The sequence below is a fragment of the Netta rufina genome (genome assembly GCF_964035555.1).
Source record: "Netta rufina genome assembly, chromosome: 4".
NCBI lineage: Eukaryota > Metazoa > Chordata > Aves > Anseriformes > Anatidae > Netta > Netta rufina.
Genome location: NC_140127.1, coordinates 74,608,023 through 74,624,195, shown reverse-complemented (window position 1 = coordinate 74,624,195; position 16,173 = coordinate 74,608,023). Strand labels below are relative to the sequence as shown.

The 16,173-nt window shown below is 49.8% G+C and overlaps 1 protein-coding gene across 3 annotated transcripts in view; it reads left to right on the top strand.

The window, feature by feature from the left end:
* Positions 1–7,797: 7,797 nt before the first annotated feature.
* The window catches only part of SLC4A11 (solute carrier family 4 member 11), a 96,049-nt gene continuing 87,673 nt past the window's right edge, over positions 7,798–16,173 (top strand). For 2 of the 3 annotated variants that reach the window (XM_084286332.1, XM_084286331.1), the window contains exon 1: positions 12,027–12,342. In XM_084286332.1, coding sequence (XP_084142458.1) covers positions 12,117–12,342 — 226 coding nt within the window. In that variant the 5' untranslated portion in view covers positions 12,027–12,116. Of the gene's footprint in view, positions 7,909–12,026; positions 12,343–16,173 lie in introns of those variants that run through there. The other variant, XM_084286333.1, reaches the window with a different exon arrangement.

Sequence of the window (16,173 nt, the reverse complement as noted above, 5' to 3'; positions counted from 1 at the left end):
ATTAAGCTCAAGCAGCTCTTAAGGAGATGAATGCTATCTGACTGCTCTGTGTCTCTTCCTGAGGAGGGTGGTGAAGGTGGCTAAGACATCCTTAGACCTGTCCTGGAGGCACATTTTGGTCACCTATGTTTCCTAGTGGGAGTAGAAGGTTGCAAAGTAGACAGCTCTAGACTTTTACCAAATTAAAATGGGGGAAAAAAAAAACAAATTTTAGCAGCTATTTGTGCCATTGAGGTGCCTTAGTAAACCCTGTGGATGTTCCTTAACAGTGGGGAAAACTGATCCCTGTGCCTTATTGCAGCCTGTAGGTCATGTTGGTGCTAATGGTGGGGAGGCAGAGCCTCAAAATGGTTTGTCCAGGGCTGAGAATGATACTCTCCAGTTAGCTTGGCTTCATCTGATCACTTATGCATAAGCTTTGTGTTTTAACAGGGCTTTGTATCTGCTCACCTTCGACTCCTGTATGTGGCTGGCCAAGAGGCTCTCCAGTCTCTGAAGGGGCCAGGAATTAGCATCCATGTTCCCTTCCTAATAATCAAGCTGAGTCCCAAAAATGTCCCTCTACTACTGAGTTGTGCTGTTGTCAACTTTTTACTTTCATTTTACTGTTTTTCAAGGGCATGTGTCTTGTTTAAGATTAACGTCCTGTTAAAGCGGAGGGCTCACAAAACTTGAGCAGATGCAATAGCTCATGGATATGTGGAAAACCTCTGCTCTCAATCCATGGGAATCCCTTGGGAATTCCCCATGGAAGACAGTGATGCCCATTCTCAAAGAGAACCTGAGCAGGGATGCTGCATCTCACATGCTTGGCTCAAACTGCCTTCTTGTACTTGAGATATTTCTTAAAATGCCTCTACTACAGCATTGCTTTACCAGATACCCAGCTCTGAATCCAGTCTGTGCAGTGTCAAAGCTGGAGGTGCCAAACTGTAGTCACTCGAGTCAGAAAACCAGTGCATGCCTGCTACTGTCACACTGCTGGGGGAGGGTGGCACCTCCAGGAGAAGCGAGAGGCTTTTCATGCAACTCAAATTTAATTAAACAAGCATAGCAAACTGCGAATCTGTTTTAGCAGCGAGTAAAAACACTACAGGGCTTTGAAGCCTGTTGTGGAACTTGAGTTTTTTTTTTCTGTCCTTGTGTGTTTGCTGCCAGCAATTGTATCTGCTCGGGGAGATGAAAGTCTTCGTCCCAAAGTGTGAAGAATCTTCAGAACCGCATCCCAGCATATGATCCTTTTTCATGTCAGAAGTGGGGGTTTTAGCCTTGTTTAAAAATGGTCCCAGTTGCTCTTGACTACCAGTCGCTTTGTGCTGCGAGCCCTCGTGAACCTGCTGCTGAGTCTGTTAAAAGTGACTTTGCCTGGGAAATGTTGGGCTCGATCTGTCTTGTTTTCTTCTCTACTGCTTCCTGTGTGCTTTTGCTTGGTATGAATCTGCACCAGTGCCTGGTGCCCTCCTCTTCCTGGCCTTGAAGGCTTCAGGTAAATATTTACGTCCGTAGATGTAGCGTGATCTAAGTGGATGTTAGGCAAGGGGCTCTGCGAGTGTGCATAGCTAAGATTTAAGGCTATTCTTCATCAAGCCTTTCGGTGTTGCTGAGTGTTCCTGTTTTTTATCTGTTGCCTTCAGTTGTGTAATTCTTTATTGCTCTATTACATGACATCATCTGGATCTGCTGCTCTGGTCTGTTCTTTGGGCTTCATAACATGTTCAGCTGAGTCTTGGGTAAGGACCATCATTTATTTCTAAATCCATTAGTGTTCTGAAAATAACTAAATAAATGCCACGCTAAACTCCTTATCGCCAGCACGTTGCCTCCAGCAGTAGTGAAAATATTCACATTGTTTGAGTTGCTGCTCAGTGCAGAGGGGAGGCTGGGTTGCCAGTGGCTGGACTGGGTTTCTACTGAGGGTTTCTTCTCTAAATTGTGCTCTTGCACACAAAAAAAGAGGCTGGCAAGTGTCTTCTCTACTGGAACCAACAATCTCCTAATGCTCTGAGGCTAAACTGAGGCTGAACTCAGCTATTCAGCTGTGGCTGTGTATGAAGCTATTGTGTGTTTATCTCTGCCTGGGACCTTCTGAGGCTAGCAGGACTCATTGCGTGGCTGTAATGTTTAAGGGGGTGTCACTTTCCCACAACCTTCCCCATGTAGAAAGCAAAGAATGAAAAAACATCTTTATTGTCACCTCTTAAGAGACTTCAGTGGCTGGATCTCAGCAGTCCTACTATGCCAGTGTATGCTGTGTCCTGTAAGGATGGGATGTGTCTGTTCTCCTGCCTGTGCTGGCAGGAGGGAGATGGAGCCCAGGCTGGCCCCTGCTTGCTATGGGGTCTGGGGAGCAATGGTCCAGGCAGAGATGTGGTGTCCTGTTGTTAATGAGCCATGAAGTGGAGATGTGCTTCAGTAAGCTCCATGGAAATGCCCCTTAATTGTCATAAAAAGGTAAAAATGACTCTCAGGTGTTAGTGTCAGGCTGGAGTTAAATCCAGTTCCCCACCAGTAGCTTACAGCACCATACTTAGGGCATAGAGCTGGTTTGGAGTAGCAGTAAGCATCATTCCTTCAAATGCTGGCTCCAGTTCTTCCCTTGGGTGGAACCTGCTCAGGTGCTGGAGGACAGATCGTAGCTCTAGGAGTGATGAATTCTGCAAGTGCATGTGCTGTTGCTCCTCTCTGAGCTGCTCTGTTCACATCTTTCTTGCCCTCTTGAGCATCCCTACTGATTGAAGGGTGCTGGAAAGCCTTGGGATGATGATTGGTGTGCTTAGGTGTTTCCTTGGCATTTCCCTGGGGAAGCCTCTTCTGCTTTCTGCAAGTGTTTTGCAGGGAGCTTGGGAGGCCCAGTGAAGCTTGGGAGGCCCAGTGAAGAGGTCTGTTTTTGGAGGATACTTTAATCAGATAACCTGATCTTTAGCAGGCAGGAGGGTTGGAACCAAATGATCTGTAATATCCCTTCCAACCTGAGCCATTCTATCATTTAGATTTAGATAGCCAAGAGGATTGCTTGAGGCTAAATTGTCCAGCAGAAGCTTTCTGTGGCCAAAAGTCCATGTCAAACTGGTATTTCACGGGTAGCTTCTTGGGAAGAGATCCAGATAAATCATCTGCTTGCCAAGATTTCTAGAGGAGACCACCAAATGTCCCTCTGGCTCCCTTCATTTCCCTGGGAAGCCTGACTAATGTGGATATGAGTCTGACCATGTCTTGTCTTAGTGCTGTGACCCCATCCTTCCAGTAAGGAGGGAGCTTGGCCAGTCTCAGACTGCTTGAGCAAGTGTTGCTTGTGAAACATCTTGGGGAAATAGGTGGCTGGGTGAGGAGCCAACCTTTGATGTCCCAGTTATGGGGAAGACCTGAGTGTCCCCAGTTCATGGGAAGAGATGATATTCTGGCACTGTGCTCCAGGCAGCTTCCAGGTATTGCCAAGCATTTCTAGCTAATATTTTGGCCCTTAAGCTCCAGGCAAGGAGAACAGGGTCTGCTGGGTGACTTGTTCCCATTATGTGCTTGCAAGAGAACCTTAGACTTTTCTCCTGGAAGCAAGAGCATCTTTTAGACTAAAAAAAACTGCATTTAACCTGAGTTCAGAGCAGGGGCTGTGCAGCAAATCGTTGTTTGAGGGCTCCATCCTGCTCGCATCTCTCTGCTCTGCTTGGTGGCAACACAAGCTGGCTGCACGGCGCTGGCCTAATAAAACCTGCATGCTGGTGTGACTTTTTTGCCAGGGAGTCTCTGCCTCTGGCTCTGGCAGAGCCTGCTGGGGAGGCTGGCTGCTTTCCCCAGCTCCTAGCGGTGCCAGGAGGAAATCACCATCTGGGTGCAATCTGCATTACAGGAGCCTGACCTTCCCAGCAGCTGCTGGCCTCAGCGCCAGCCCTGGTCCTTGCAGGCTCCGAGTGCCTGCAGGAGAGAGCTAGAACTGCTCGAGGAGCTGTAAGAAAATGGATCTGCAGGAGGGAGACGAAGGAATGAGCATTTATGTGCCTCTTGTTTGATGATAACTGGTGTCTCCTCCTGCCAGATGTGGCCAGCTCTCTTCTTAGCTGTGAATGTGAGCCTGGAGAGGTGCCACCTGTAAGGGGCAGAGTGCTGTGTCTTTCTTGCCTTTACAGCATCAGTTTTATTGGGTCAGTTCCTTGTGCTGCTACTTCGGGAGCTCCCTCGATTCCCCCTCCTGCTAAAGGTGCTGCTGTGCCTTTCCTTGGGCTTATTTTGTGACTGCTCCTCTGGTCCTGTCTCCTGTTTGGGTGAGCCTCCCTTGCATGGAGAGGTGCAGAACAACCCTGGAAGAACAATACTGGACTCCTAAGGTATACCTCAAGCTACTTTTTCACACTTGAAGGGACTGATTCAGTCCTGCCTGAGGCTTGTTTGCCTTTGCTGTGGGCTGGAGGAAAGGCACCAAGCAGTGATGACAACTGGGCAGCTTGCCCCATGTCTCCACCTGCAGCTGCTCGAGCTGCGAGGCCACTTGGCCTCCAAAACTGAACTTCTAAAAACCAAATCTGGTGCCCCAAGCCACCCTGGGCTGCTCACACCAGTGTGCTAGAGCAACTTCAAACACATGCAGTGAAATGGATCTCTTAGTGCTGTGGCTGAGACCTGAGACCGGGGTGAGGCCAAAGGGCATTTGAAGCAAATGGTGGTGGGATCAACCCTTAAATACCTTAAAGACAAGAGCTGAAGTTCCCACCTGGCTGCTGCTCCCCCAGAGGGGGATCCCAGCAGGACCCTGTGCTCCCTCTGCTGTGCTGCAGCATTTATTGCACTGCCCTGCAAGCAGAGCTGCTCCCCTGCAGCTGCCTGCACAGCCCACTCATGGAGCAAACTCCTTTCCTTGGAGTCGCAGTCGAAGCCACAGGAGGGATTTAAGGAGTTCAGGGCATGGTTTAAAAAAGGATAAACCAACTCTAGCTGCAGGTTATGGTAGTGTTTAAATTTTTTTTGATCCCATGAGCAACTCTGTTTTAGTCTTGGCTGGATTCGATGCATGGGAATCCCAGCATTGCTCTGCATGAGTACTGGATAGGAGTTTCTCTGCAATGCTAGGGTCCACCTAGTGTTTCTTTCTGGGCTCCGAGCTCTGTCTCCAGTATTGGCCCACCAGGAAAATCATGGTCTGGGCAAACATGTCCCACTAACAAGAAGATATGCCTGGTATCTGTCCCTGACTTGGAGAAAACCCAGGAAACTTCTGCTCAGTTAAGTGGCTGATCCTTCTGCACTGGGGAGTCTGGTCCTATATGATCTGGTCATAAAAACAAGCAAAAATCCCACTTCCAGCTGGATTCAGCCTGGGTATGAAGAGCTACTTCATGCCAGTCAGACATTGAAGAAATAACTTGCTGAGAGGATCACAAACATCCTCCTTCGGGGAGGCTGTCTTTGTTCATCACATCATTTTCCTGCTGGAGGTGATTCTCAGATGAGGCTTCTCACAGGCTGATGGGTTTGGGGTAGGATGTAATGTGTGCTCCTTGGAGGCAGCTCCCTCTGGGTGGCTGTGCTCAGCTGGGCTGGTGGGGACTGCAGAGAGGTCTGGAGCCACCAGGGTAGACCAGATAGCGCCAGACAGAAGATATCTGGTATCTTCTCTGGTGCCTCGCCTCAAATCAGATAAGCTGATATCTGTGTTCATCTTCTCAAGAGCTATACTGGTGGTGGGGCTAATATTTCCAGCAAGGGATACCTGCTGCTGAATCTTCATTATGGGGGAGTAGGGTTTGGCTTGAGGTATGAGAGGAAATGAATATGGGGCCCTGTTCTCCGTCATTAGCTTCGTGGCTATAGGATGGAGGTCTTGAAGGAATTGTACAAACCTCTGCAGGACACTTCTGTGGAATAAAGCCCTGAAAAACTGCCTCTGTATGCTTTGCATCGCCCTACCAGTCTGGTGAACTCTTATCCAGTGATGGGTCTTGGTGGTGGAGCCATGGGATGGGTGTTACACAGCACTGTTGTCTGTTAGTGTCGATCTTCAAAAACTGTAAGTGCCTCTGATGTACAAGCTGCTTATTCTGGCCATTTTCCTCCATACCTTGAATTTCTGTCGCGTGTAGCACAGCTATCGCCCGCTCAGCTGCCAAGGAGCTGGAGGAAGAGCTGCTTGCCCTACAGAAAATGCCAGGCTCCCACTTCCAGAAATGCATCCCACTTACTGGGGAAAAAAACTAATCATCTCCAGATTGGGATCAAATGGCAGGAACTTAATCTGAGCATTTTGCCCTCCTGGCAAGGCGACAGCTTGGGAGACTGGGCTCCTGATCACCTGATATAACTGAAAGCAGTGTGCTCACCTTGTGCAAGGGGTTAATGGTTTAAACTGGCGACCTTTAACATAACATTTCAAATGCCAGATGAATTCTGCAGCATTATCAGAGCTTCAGCAGAACCACAAATCACTTAAAAACTTTAAAATATACCCTTCCTCCAAAACAAAATTGAATGAGAAGTAGATCTCCCCCTACTCTTCTTCCCAGGATGATTTATGGGTGGGAGTGGGCACTTCTTGTGGGCTTAAGGTTGCACTTAGGGTTGCATTTTAAATGCAACTTAAGGTTGCATTTGAAACAGGAAAGAAGGTGAATTGCTTTCTACAACTGAATCTAGGTACTAAATAAGCATGAACTTCTTCCTCCAGTATTTGCTACCTTGATCTGTACAGTCTCATAAGCCTTTAAAGGGGGCAGGTGGGGATTTTAGGTTTCTTTTTTGTCTGGGTGTAGTTTGGTATTCAGAGGATGACGGGGAAGGCTTAGTCTGGATAACACGGCCTTGAGACCAACATCTGCAGCAATCAAAAGCTGAGATGTTTTAAGATTTCTTTTCTATCCAGCTAGGAGACCCTTCTAGAGGAAGGAAAGATGGAGGAAACAAAACCAAAACATCCTGAGTCAGCCTTCATGGCAGGATAGCTATTCACCCTAATGTGTCATGGTATACCTACTGCAGACAATACTAAATGTCCTCTTGCCAGCTTCTAATCGCCACCTTGCTTTTATTTCAGTGCAGGCATTAAGTTTCAGTTGCTGCCTTTCTCTGCGACAAGTTACACCACAAACCTGTGATGGGCTCCTAGCTGAGCCCCTGTTCTCCAGCTCCTGGTGCTGGCACCCCCTTATTTCTGGGAGAGGGGTTTGAGCAGGGAAGCTAAAACCACCAGGCTGTGAGCAAATGAGGTATCAGCAACTGGGGGAAAAACTCAAATTTCTTGTTTTTTTTTTTCATAAAGCAGAGGCTTGTAGGCTGGGGAGCAGTGCTGTATGGTGTGTAGCTGCTTGGGTTTTGGGGGGGAACTTGTAAATCACTGTGGTGCTCCAGGGATCAGCTTGGAAACCTGGCTGGCTGCTTGAATTCCAACTCACCTGTGTCAGGCCATCTCTTGGGGGGAGAAAAAAGTGGTCCAAGGGAAGGGATTTGATGTACATCATCCCCCAATCTGTTTTTTTTTCCTTGTTCTGCCTTGTTTTGGGGTTCCCAACAGCACCGCACCTGGCGATGCTCCGGCCACATCGCGCCCCTGGAAAAACAAAATCCCGTTTTGTAACAAACCTCAGGATAAGGAGTTACGTGTGGGGAAGGGGGGAAAAAAGGAAATGGCATGAGACGGTGGTGTTTTGAAAGCGGCTGGGAGGGCGCTAGGACCCGGCGGGGTGTGCCCGCTCCGTCCCTTCCCCTCGCAGCCGCCCGGGGACTTTCAGTTTTGGCTGCGCTGCCTCTTTTTTTTGGGGGGGGCGAGCAACTAAAAAAAAAAAAAAAAAACAAAACTCAACAAAACAAGGCCGAAACCGCAAGAAAAGTTCCCCCCCAAAAAAGTGTGGCAAGATGGTGAAGACGGGATGAGAGGAAAAAGCGAGGCAGCCATGGCAGCGAGAAGGGTTTTTCACCTCCAGCCCTGCGGTGAGCAGCCGAGGTGGCAGGAGGGGGGCAGGCACCGGGGCTTGGATGAGTTCCTACAGCTGGGGGGGGTCCTGCTTGTGTCGCCGCTTTGCTTCTGGCTTTTTTCCCCCTCCCCACAGCGGTGGAAGCATTTGCAATGGGATGCGATGGGGAGGGTGGGCTGGGGATGCGTGTGCTGCTGTCCTGGGGGCTCGCGGTCCCTTTCCCCTAAGGGCTGGGGGACAGGGAGGGTTTTGGTGGTCCCATTGCTGCCTGGGGGGCTTGTATGGGGTCGCCTGTTGGCTGGGAGATGGGATGAGATGCTATGGGTCGGGGCTCCCTGGGCAGCTTCAACCCAGAGGGCACGGGTACGGGGCAAAGGTACTAAAGGAGGAGAAGGGAGCAAAGGGACTAGAGGGGGAGAAAGGAGCCAGCCCAGTTTGGGGCTGGTTTTGCTCTGGGGGGTGCTTTCGACCCCCTTTTGGTGTTGCTTTTGGTATGGGGTCGGTGGCTGCTTTGGGGAAGGAGGGCACCATGCGGTGCTGGCTCCGCTCGGGTGCGTCGCTGGCGGATGCGGTTGCTCGACTTGGTGCTGGTAGTGGGGCAACCACCACAAGAAAAAGGTGAAATCACAGCAAAAAGGGGCTCGGGCAGCCGTGTGCGTTGGCAGGACCCCAGCCATGTGCCTTGGAAATGCAGCTTTGGAAGGCTGGGAGAGGAGGGGGGGGATTTACGTGCGCTTCCAAACGCGCTCGCGTCTTGGCTCTGGCTGAACTTTTGGGTTATCTCGTAAAGTGCCTCACCCCCCCCCGCTGCCCTACCGAAGGAAGCACTTCCTTCATCAGCATGGCTGTGCTCGTGCTGGCTTTCCACTCAATTAAGGGACAGGGACTTGAGTTTGCATGTAGGGAAGTTTCTTCGGGAGTAAAAGCAACTGTAGGTGGCACACCAGCTTTGCCTGAGAAGCAGCCGGTGGGAGAACGGTCCTCAGGATTCCTGCTGGGAGGATTGTACGTCCCCCAGCCCAGCTTGAACCGAAGCAAACTTCTCTTTTCCTTACGTTCTTCCTCAAAACTTTCTTCTGTAGTGCTATTTTTCACATCACTCTGAAGTCCCGATGGTGCAGGCTGTCTGACCATCAGCGGTGTGCACACGAACAGCCCCTGTTGGGAGCACACAGATTCCTTTCCAAGCTGCTGCAAGGTCTGATATGTGCAGTATCTCTCTCTAAACCTGTAAGTTTTTTTTTTTTTTTAATCTAAGCCTGTAAGATTTCTCCAGGTGTAAGCACAGCCTCGTCCCTCCTGTGCAGTCACTGCCTGTCAGGCTGCAGCTGAAGCATGGGATAAATTGAGTGAGGAAATCCCATAGTATCTCACCTGGGCTGCTGCTGGAGTTGATTTTTGTGGCTTTTTTTTTTTTTTGAAACTTGAAGGAAATGGTGATGCAAGGCTTTTAGCCCTGTCTACACTTCCACCTCAGTCACTGCCACCACCCCGTGCGCTGCACGCTGTTGCCTCCCTGCCATAACCAAGGCACGTTGGCTAACCCAGCTCAGCCAGAGCCCTCTGCTTCTGAAATATCTGTGGCTTTCGTACAGTTGCCACTCTGTCAGAGTTATGTACCACAGAGGAAGTTCCTCGCCAGCTCTTGTGTCGTTCCTTGGTAGTTTGAGTGCTTCAGCTTGTTTAAAGGAGCGTAGCCAGAAATAGGAGTCGGGCTTTTAGATGCTGTGTGTGCTCGACTCCCCCAGTGGCACAAGATCTGTATGGAGACTCGGAGGCTGGACTTATGGTAAAGCCTGCAGGGAATCAGTCGAGGCTGTGAACAGTCCTTAAAGCAAGCTTCATTTTTCTGTTGAGTCAATGGGGAAACAAGAGGACTTTAAAAGAGAATCCAAACCAGAAGCATTTTGTGTCTGAAAAGTAGGTTTTGGTGAATGTTTGATAAAGGTTTGATATTTCTTCTGAAGGGAGCTTGAGCTTAGCTGTGAAGCTTGATTTTAGTCCTGAGTTATCAGACTTAGCCTGGTGCCCTGTCACTTGCCTGGTTGACCCCACGTAACAAACCTCAAACCTTGTCCTTGCAGAAGTGTGGTGATGTTTTGTGTGTATGCTTCATGCCCAAAGGCAGGTGTGAAATCATATCATGAAGGGGGAAACTGTTTTTTCTCTTGTTACTCTAATGTTGTGCTGTGATTTAGGTGTCTCTAGGAAGCCCCAGTGGCTGCAATCCAAAAGCTTTCTATTGCTGCACCTTGGGTGGCACTTAAGCTACCAAGAACGCTCCTTGTGCAAAACTACCTCTCCAAAAAGTCCCATTTCTGTCTGTAGGGCTTCTCTGGAAGTAAACAGCTCTGGGACGCCTTAATGACTTGTCATCGTGAAGCTGTCATCCACCCTCTGAACGCACAGGCTGCTGCCAAGTGCCCCAGCAGATATCCAGCACGTGTTAAACCCAAGCTACCTTTGTGGCTGCCGCTAGAAGCTGCTGGGGCACGGCGTGATGCCATCACTGCTGGGTTTAGGGAGAGTGATGTGAAGGATAAACCACACTAAGGGTGAAAATTAGGAGCGCTGAGCCTGTTCCTCCAAGTTCATTCAAGTCTGAGCAGTGATTTGTGACCCTGAGGTCTGCAAAGCGGCTCCTTTAGGAGTTTGTGATAGGATGTAGTGAAATGGGATTTTAATTTATCTTTTTCTCAGTGTGATAGAACTTTCTAAATATGATCTAGCATAAGCTCCCCGTAAAGCCTTGTCACCGAGCACGGTGCCATGCTGGCCCGGGAGCAGAGCGCTGCAGGCTTTTCGGCATCTGTCAGTGCTGGCTTTGATATCAAAGAGCAGAGCTGTCACTTGTAACTTCGTGGGTTTTTCTGTTCCCCCTTTCTAAATTCATCCTTGGCTCTGACTTGCAATTAAATTTAAAAAAGAAAAAGGCTGTATAAAGGGCTTCAGTCTAATTCTGCCTGCCTCTTACTGAAGAAGGGTCTGCTGGATGGACCGGTGGGAGCTGTGGCTTGGGTAGGACACCAAGGGAACAGAGAGGCCACTTTGATTTATTATGGATGCTGCGCAGAGAAACTGCAAGAAATGGGGGGATAAAAGCATAAAAACCTGGCATAAGCCACTGGATGGGGTAACACTGATGCTCTTTATACAGGGGCAGAAGCTTTTTTTTCCCTGTGGGTGTTTTTTGGCTGCTCAGGTTTGGGGGACCTGATGCGAACTGCAGCAGAAGGGCTCCCAGGGCTGGAGCTGTGCACCCCTGTGGCTGCTCTGTGGTGGGATGGATGGGACAGGTGATGGCAGGAACAGAGGGGGAAAATAAATTTGAAGCTGGTGGAGGGAAGATCTCAGCTGGACAGCTTTTGTTTTGTGATGCTGAGAAGAGCAAAGGTGATGGGGTGAGTTATTGGGGGTGCTACCTGCTGGTGAGGGCAGAGGAGTGGGAAGGAGAACTGGGAGGGGCTGAGGATGAGGAGGGGCTGAAGCTGAGCCCCCCTAAATCTTGGTGGGCTTCTAAAGATGAGGGTTGGTGAGGAGGGAGGCAGTGCACATAGGATTTGGTTGGATGTGTGCTGGTGTGCTCTCCTCTCTGGACTTCTTGGTGTCAGGGCAGGTGCTGGCCCCCCACAGCACTGGGGGCTGCTGCTTGGGCTCACCCCCGGGGGGGGAAAAAAAAAAAAAAACAAACAACACCAAAACCACCCCGTGGGTGCTGTGTCAGGCTTATTTTTCATCTTGCCTGCTGCCATCTCCTTCTCCAGGAGTTAAATGCCTCCTCTCCTTGCTCCGAGCCTAATTGTGTCCCCGGGGTTTAGCACGCGTGTGTTTGTTTTATTCAACGCGCTGGCTGTTCCCACCGGAACAGGCTGATTCTTTTTTTTTTCAGGGATTGGGATTTTTTTGCTTATTGTGCACAACAAGCTACAGCCCAAGATATTCATTGGGGGTGGAGGGAAGGAATTGTAGTAATGCCAATACTTCTTGAATATTATAAACCTGGCTTATCAGCCCGACGCAGGGCTGGAATTTGTCTCTTCCTGTGCTGCATCTCTGCTTTCTGAGAGACGCGTTTAAATACGGGCTGGAGACGCAGCCTTTCCAGTGTGCTCTGCTAGGCTGTGACAGCAGGAACGGAGCTTCTTGAGAGGCTCTTCTCTTTTCTTTCTTTGCATCAATTCCTCTCCAAAAAGGAACTTCTCGGGGAGAAGGCTCTGAGACTGCATGTCCCAACAGTACCAGCTGCAGGAGGTGAAGGGAGACGCGGTTTGCTTTGTACCTGGCTCTCCTCTCTTCTCCGTCCTCATGGAGCCAGCTTCTTTCTGCTACCCCCGGCTCACCTTCCTCCGCTCGCCCTATGGCCAGTTTGGGGCGAGTGCTGACTCTTCGCAGGATTTGGCCCCATGGCCACAGCGCCTGGTGACGCAGAGATGGACCGGGGCAGTGGACGGTGCGTGAAGGGCTTGGGGACCAGAGGAGAGGGTGGCGTGGGGAAGCTGTGAAGCCCACCACGATTTGAGGGGGCTCTAAAGATGGGGTGATGGTGAGGAGGGAGGCGGTGCACCTAGGGTTTGGAGGATGTGTTGATGTGGTTGTTGGTGCACTCTGTTTGCTGGGTTTCTCCTGGTGGTGCTCGCTTGGCTGCTGGCACCTCCACCAGGGAGCAGCTCCGCTCCCTGCTGCACCCTCGTCCCGGCAGGCTGGCCAGGGGTGCTGATAAACAACCTCAGCAGAGAAAATTAAAAATAGAAAGCAATCTTAGCCAGCCTTTTGTTTCATAAGCTTGTTTGCTTGCCGAAATGAATCGGGCAGCGTTCGAAACCTGAAATACCTGCTGGAGGCTAGGCGGCTCGTCTCACCTTTAGGGCTGCGATGCTTTCAGCTCTGGCTGCTCAAACTGTTAGCAGAGGGATCAGGTGTGGGGGGATAGGTGATTTAAGCTCCTTTATTATGAATTTTTCTCATTACAAGAAAGTGCATTAGGTATGTTAACCTGGTTCAGGACTGCATGTGTTGCATTATTGTGAATAATCCAAATGGGCAAACTCAGAAAATCCTGCTGTGTTAGGAGCTGAGACCACTTTGACTGCTGATCCTGAGGTTTTATGTTCTGCCGAAACTTTTTTAGGGGAAGGCATCACTCAGATATCACCCAGATCACTCTGAGATGAGGTCCCGAGCAGCCTGGTGCAGCTTTGAAGGTAGCATTGCCTGGAGCAAGCAGCTGGGCTGGGGACCTCTTGGGTCTCTTCCACCCTCAAATCCAGCATCCCTTACATCTCAATAACGAGCTGACCGTGATGCTCCCTACCTGGAGAAGCTGTCAGGTGTCCTGAAAAAAAAAAAAAATAAATATGGAGGAGACTGGATGAGCAGTCTCAGCAGAGAGAATGCGTGGGAGGTGTTTAAAAACATGCACTGCCTGTGGTTTCGTGCAGCGGAAACAAGTCTGTAGCAGGGACCGGGGACGGGCGATGTGGCTCTGAATCCCGCTGCTGAAAGCGATGCCTCTTCCCCAGCTGTGCCCTGCCTCGCCTTGCCTCGCACTGGAAAGCCTCTTCTGCCTCCCGGTAAATACGTGATCACTGGGGATTTTTTATTTAAATTGCGCTAATCAGTTGCTGGAAGGGATTGGGAGATGGAAGTGACCCTGGTGTTTGGAGAACTTGCTGTTTATCTTTTTTTTTTTTTTTTTTTTTTTTTTTTTTTTAGGGCTCTGCCTTTTCTAATTTTCTAAGGCTGGCTTGATGTTGCTTTGGGGAGCTGATTTATTCCCCCCTCCTTTTTCTTTTTTTTGGCCAGAATAGACCATTCCCCTGTGGGCTTTAAGTATCCAGCTGGGGGAGACTTGGCTTATTGTTATGAAAATGTTGAATTGTGAGGAAAGTGAAGCAGTAGAATAGGCTGGAGGGAGGGGGAGAGGATGTGGCATCTTCCCTCCAAAGCTTTTTAGGCGCTGCTTAGCTGGCTGCTGGGCTGACAGGCTCGGGTATAAAGCTTCTTGGATCAGGTGAGGTCTCTCCAGCTCTATCTTCAACTTGCTGTAATAGTGTGGACTTAGGGAATGAGAGCCAGGGCACTAATGAAGGCTCCTTGTTTGCTTCTGAATGCCTGCATTAACCCTTGCTTGTGCTGGTGAGCTGGATAGCTTGAGGGGGGTTAAAAAAAAAAAAAATTGGAGCCCAGCTGTGCAGTCAGGCATGCAGTGTGGTCAGTTCAGCATCTATGTCTTTAAGAGATTTGCTCTATCTACCTCTCGGCAGCAGCTTCCCCCCGCTTCATCCTGCATCTTTTCATCCTCTTGTTTCCCCTGCACTTCTGGCCGCAAGGTGCGGTATCTTCTCTATCTTCTTCTTGAGCCTGGTTGCCACAAAGCCTCATTTAAGGAGGCGCACGGGCTTTCTCCGCACAGCATCCAGCAAAAAGCACCGGCTCCGGAGCGCGGGCTGGCTTTAATCCTTGTTTTTCCTCCTTGCTCCCAGAGGCAAATAGCTGGGAGATGATGCAGATCGGGGTGGCTGGAGGAGGAAAACCGAAGCCCAGCGTGGCTGTGCTGTGGCAAGAAGTGAAGGCGTGAAGTTAGCAGCTCGCTGGCATCTCCTCTTGGGGAGCCAGGGCTTGGAGGTGCCCGGCTGGGAGCTAATGGGTCGCCCTCTCACTCCACCCATCCGCCGCTCGCCAATTGGAAGTGAGGGAGAAAGATGCTCCGGATGGATTAATATTGGAGCTGTTGAACAAGCACGAGCCATTGCCTCCTCGGCCACCTGAGCAAGTGGTGTGGGGGGTCAGGATTTAGGATCGAGCGTGCTGGCTCGGGGGAGCAGCGAGGAGAGGAGCGGGGGCTGTTTGAGTGTGAACAGCGTCTCTGCTACAGAAGTAGTGCAGGTAAGTTGTGGTCTTGAGCGAGTGCTGAAGCCCTGCTGGGTGATGCTTTTGGACAGGAAATCCAGAAAAGCAGCCCTGCCAGCTCTTTAATTATTTAATTTGCTGAAGTAAGGCAGGACTTGATGCGTTTTCAGCGGGCTTTGCTGCTTGGTGATGCTATCTGTTGCCAGCGCCGGATGTCTCTGTATTGCTGTGCTTAAGGATGGAGAACACCTCCTGAATTCAGTTTACATCAACCAGCGTGCTGCCGTCCAGGGTTTGAATTTAATTTCAAGATATGCATGGGGAGATGAGTGAAGATACCTTACCTATTCTTTTTTTTTTCTCTGAAATTAATGCTAAAGCATCCTAACAGCCTGTCAGAAGGGCTTTACATACTGATGCTTCACGTGGGGAAAGTGCAGTGCTGAGTGAAAACGACGTGCATGCATGTAATCTGCCTGAAATGCTAGCAAGCATCATCCCTGTTGCTGTAGCCATGGAAGCCATGTAGACGAACCGTAAACAGTGTCCTACTGAATAACACCCTATGTGCACTGTCAGTCGGCAATGATTTCATCTCTGGACCAGAGCGTTTTGATTTCGGGTTGGTAATCCAGGGCAAAAACTGAGCTGGTGCTGCTGGATTCCCCCTGCCCATGTCTGCTGTTTTGTGGCTCCTTGATGTAGAAACTGTACGGGGTGATTTGTGCCATCCTACCAAGCCTGTTGTGATTTGAAATCCCTTTGTGGAGAGGACTGAGGCTGCAGAGTGCATCTCGGCCACCTTTTCTATATCCCTTAGGCTATTTCTGCTTTTAATCCCAGTGTTTTTTTGTTTTTTTTTTTTTTTTTTTACTTTGTCTGGCACCACAACTGGAAATATTAAAGTTTTTGTTGACCAGGTGGCTGATCACTGCTCTACTTCTGTCTTTCCATGTACAAGCACAGACCTTGGTTTTGATCTTGTGGCTTTGAGTCGGAGCAGGTCTCCTGTCCCATCCAGGTGTCCTTTGGGTGCTGGAGGTGGGATGAATTGCAGGATTAACTTTGGTGCAAAGCTTGGCCCTGCTACTGCTGCCTCGAAGAGCTATCTTCTATCTCGGTGGCAATGAGATGGAGGATAAAAACTTTGTGGTAATGCACTTTGTGTTCCAAAACATGATCCTGGTCCCCTGGGGGGATGCTGCACCTGCTCCTGGAGCAGCTCTTCCACCAGAGGAAGGTGGGACCGGAGGTGTCTGTGGTTACTTGTTTACACCTTGTAGCTGCTGAATTGTTGCAGTATTTAACGCAGATGAAATATTGCAGGGAACATCTGTTCCTCTGGATAGCTCTGAGCAGGTGAAATTTTATAGACTCTTAACCAAGTTTGTGTTTTATGCAGTACCACTGTGGGTACGTGGCAGGTGGTGGC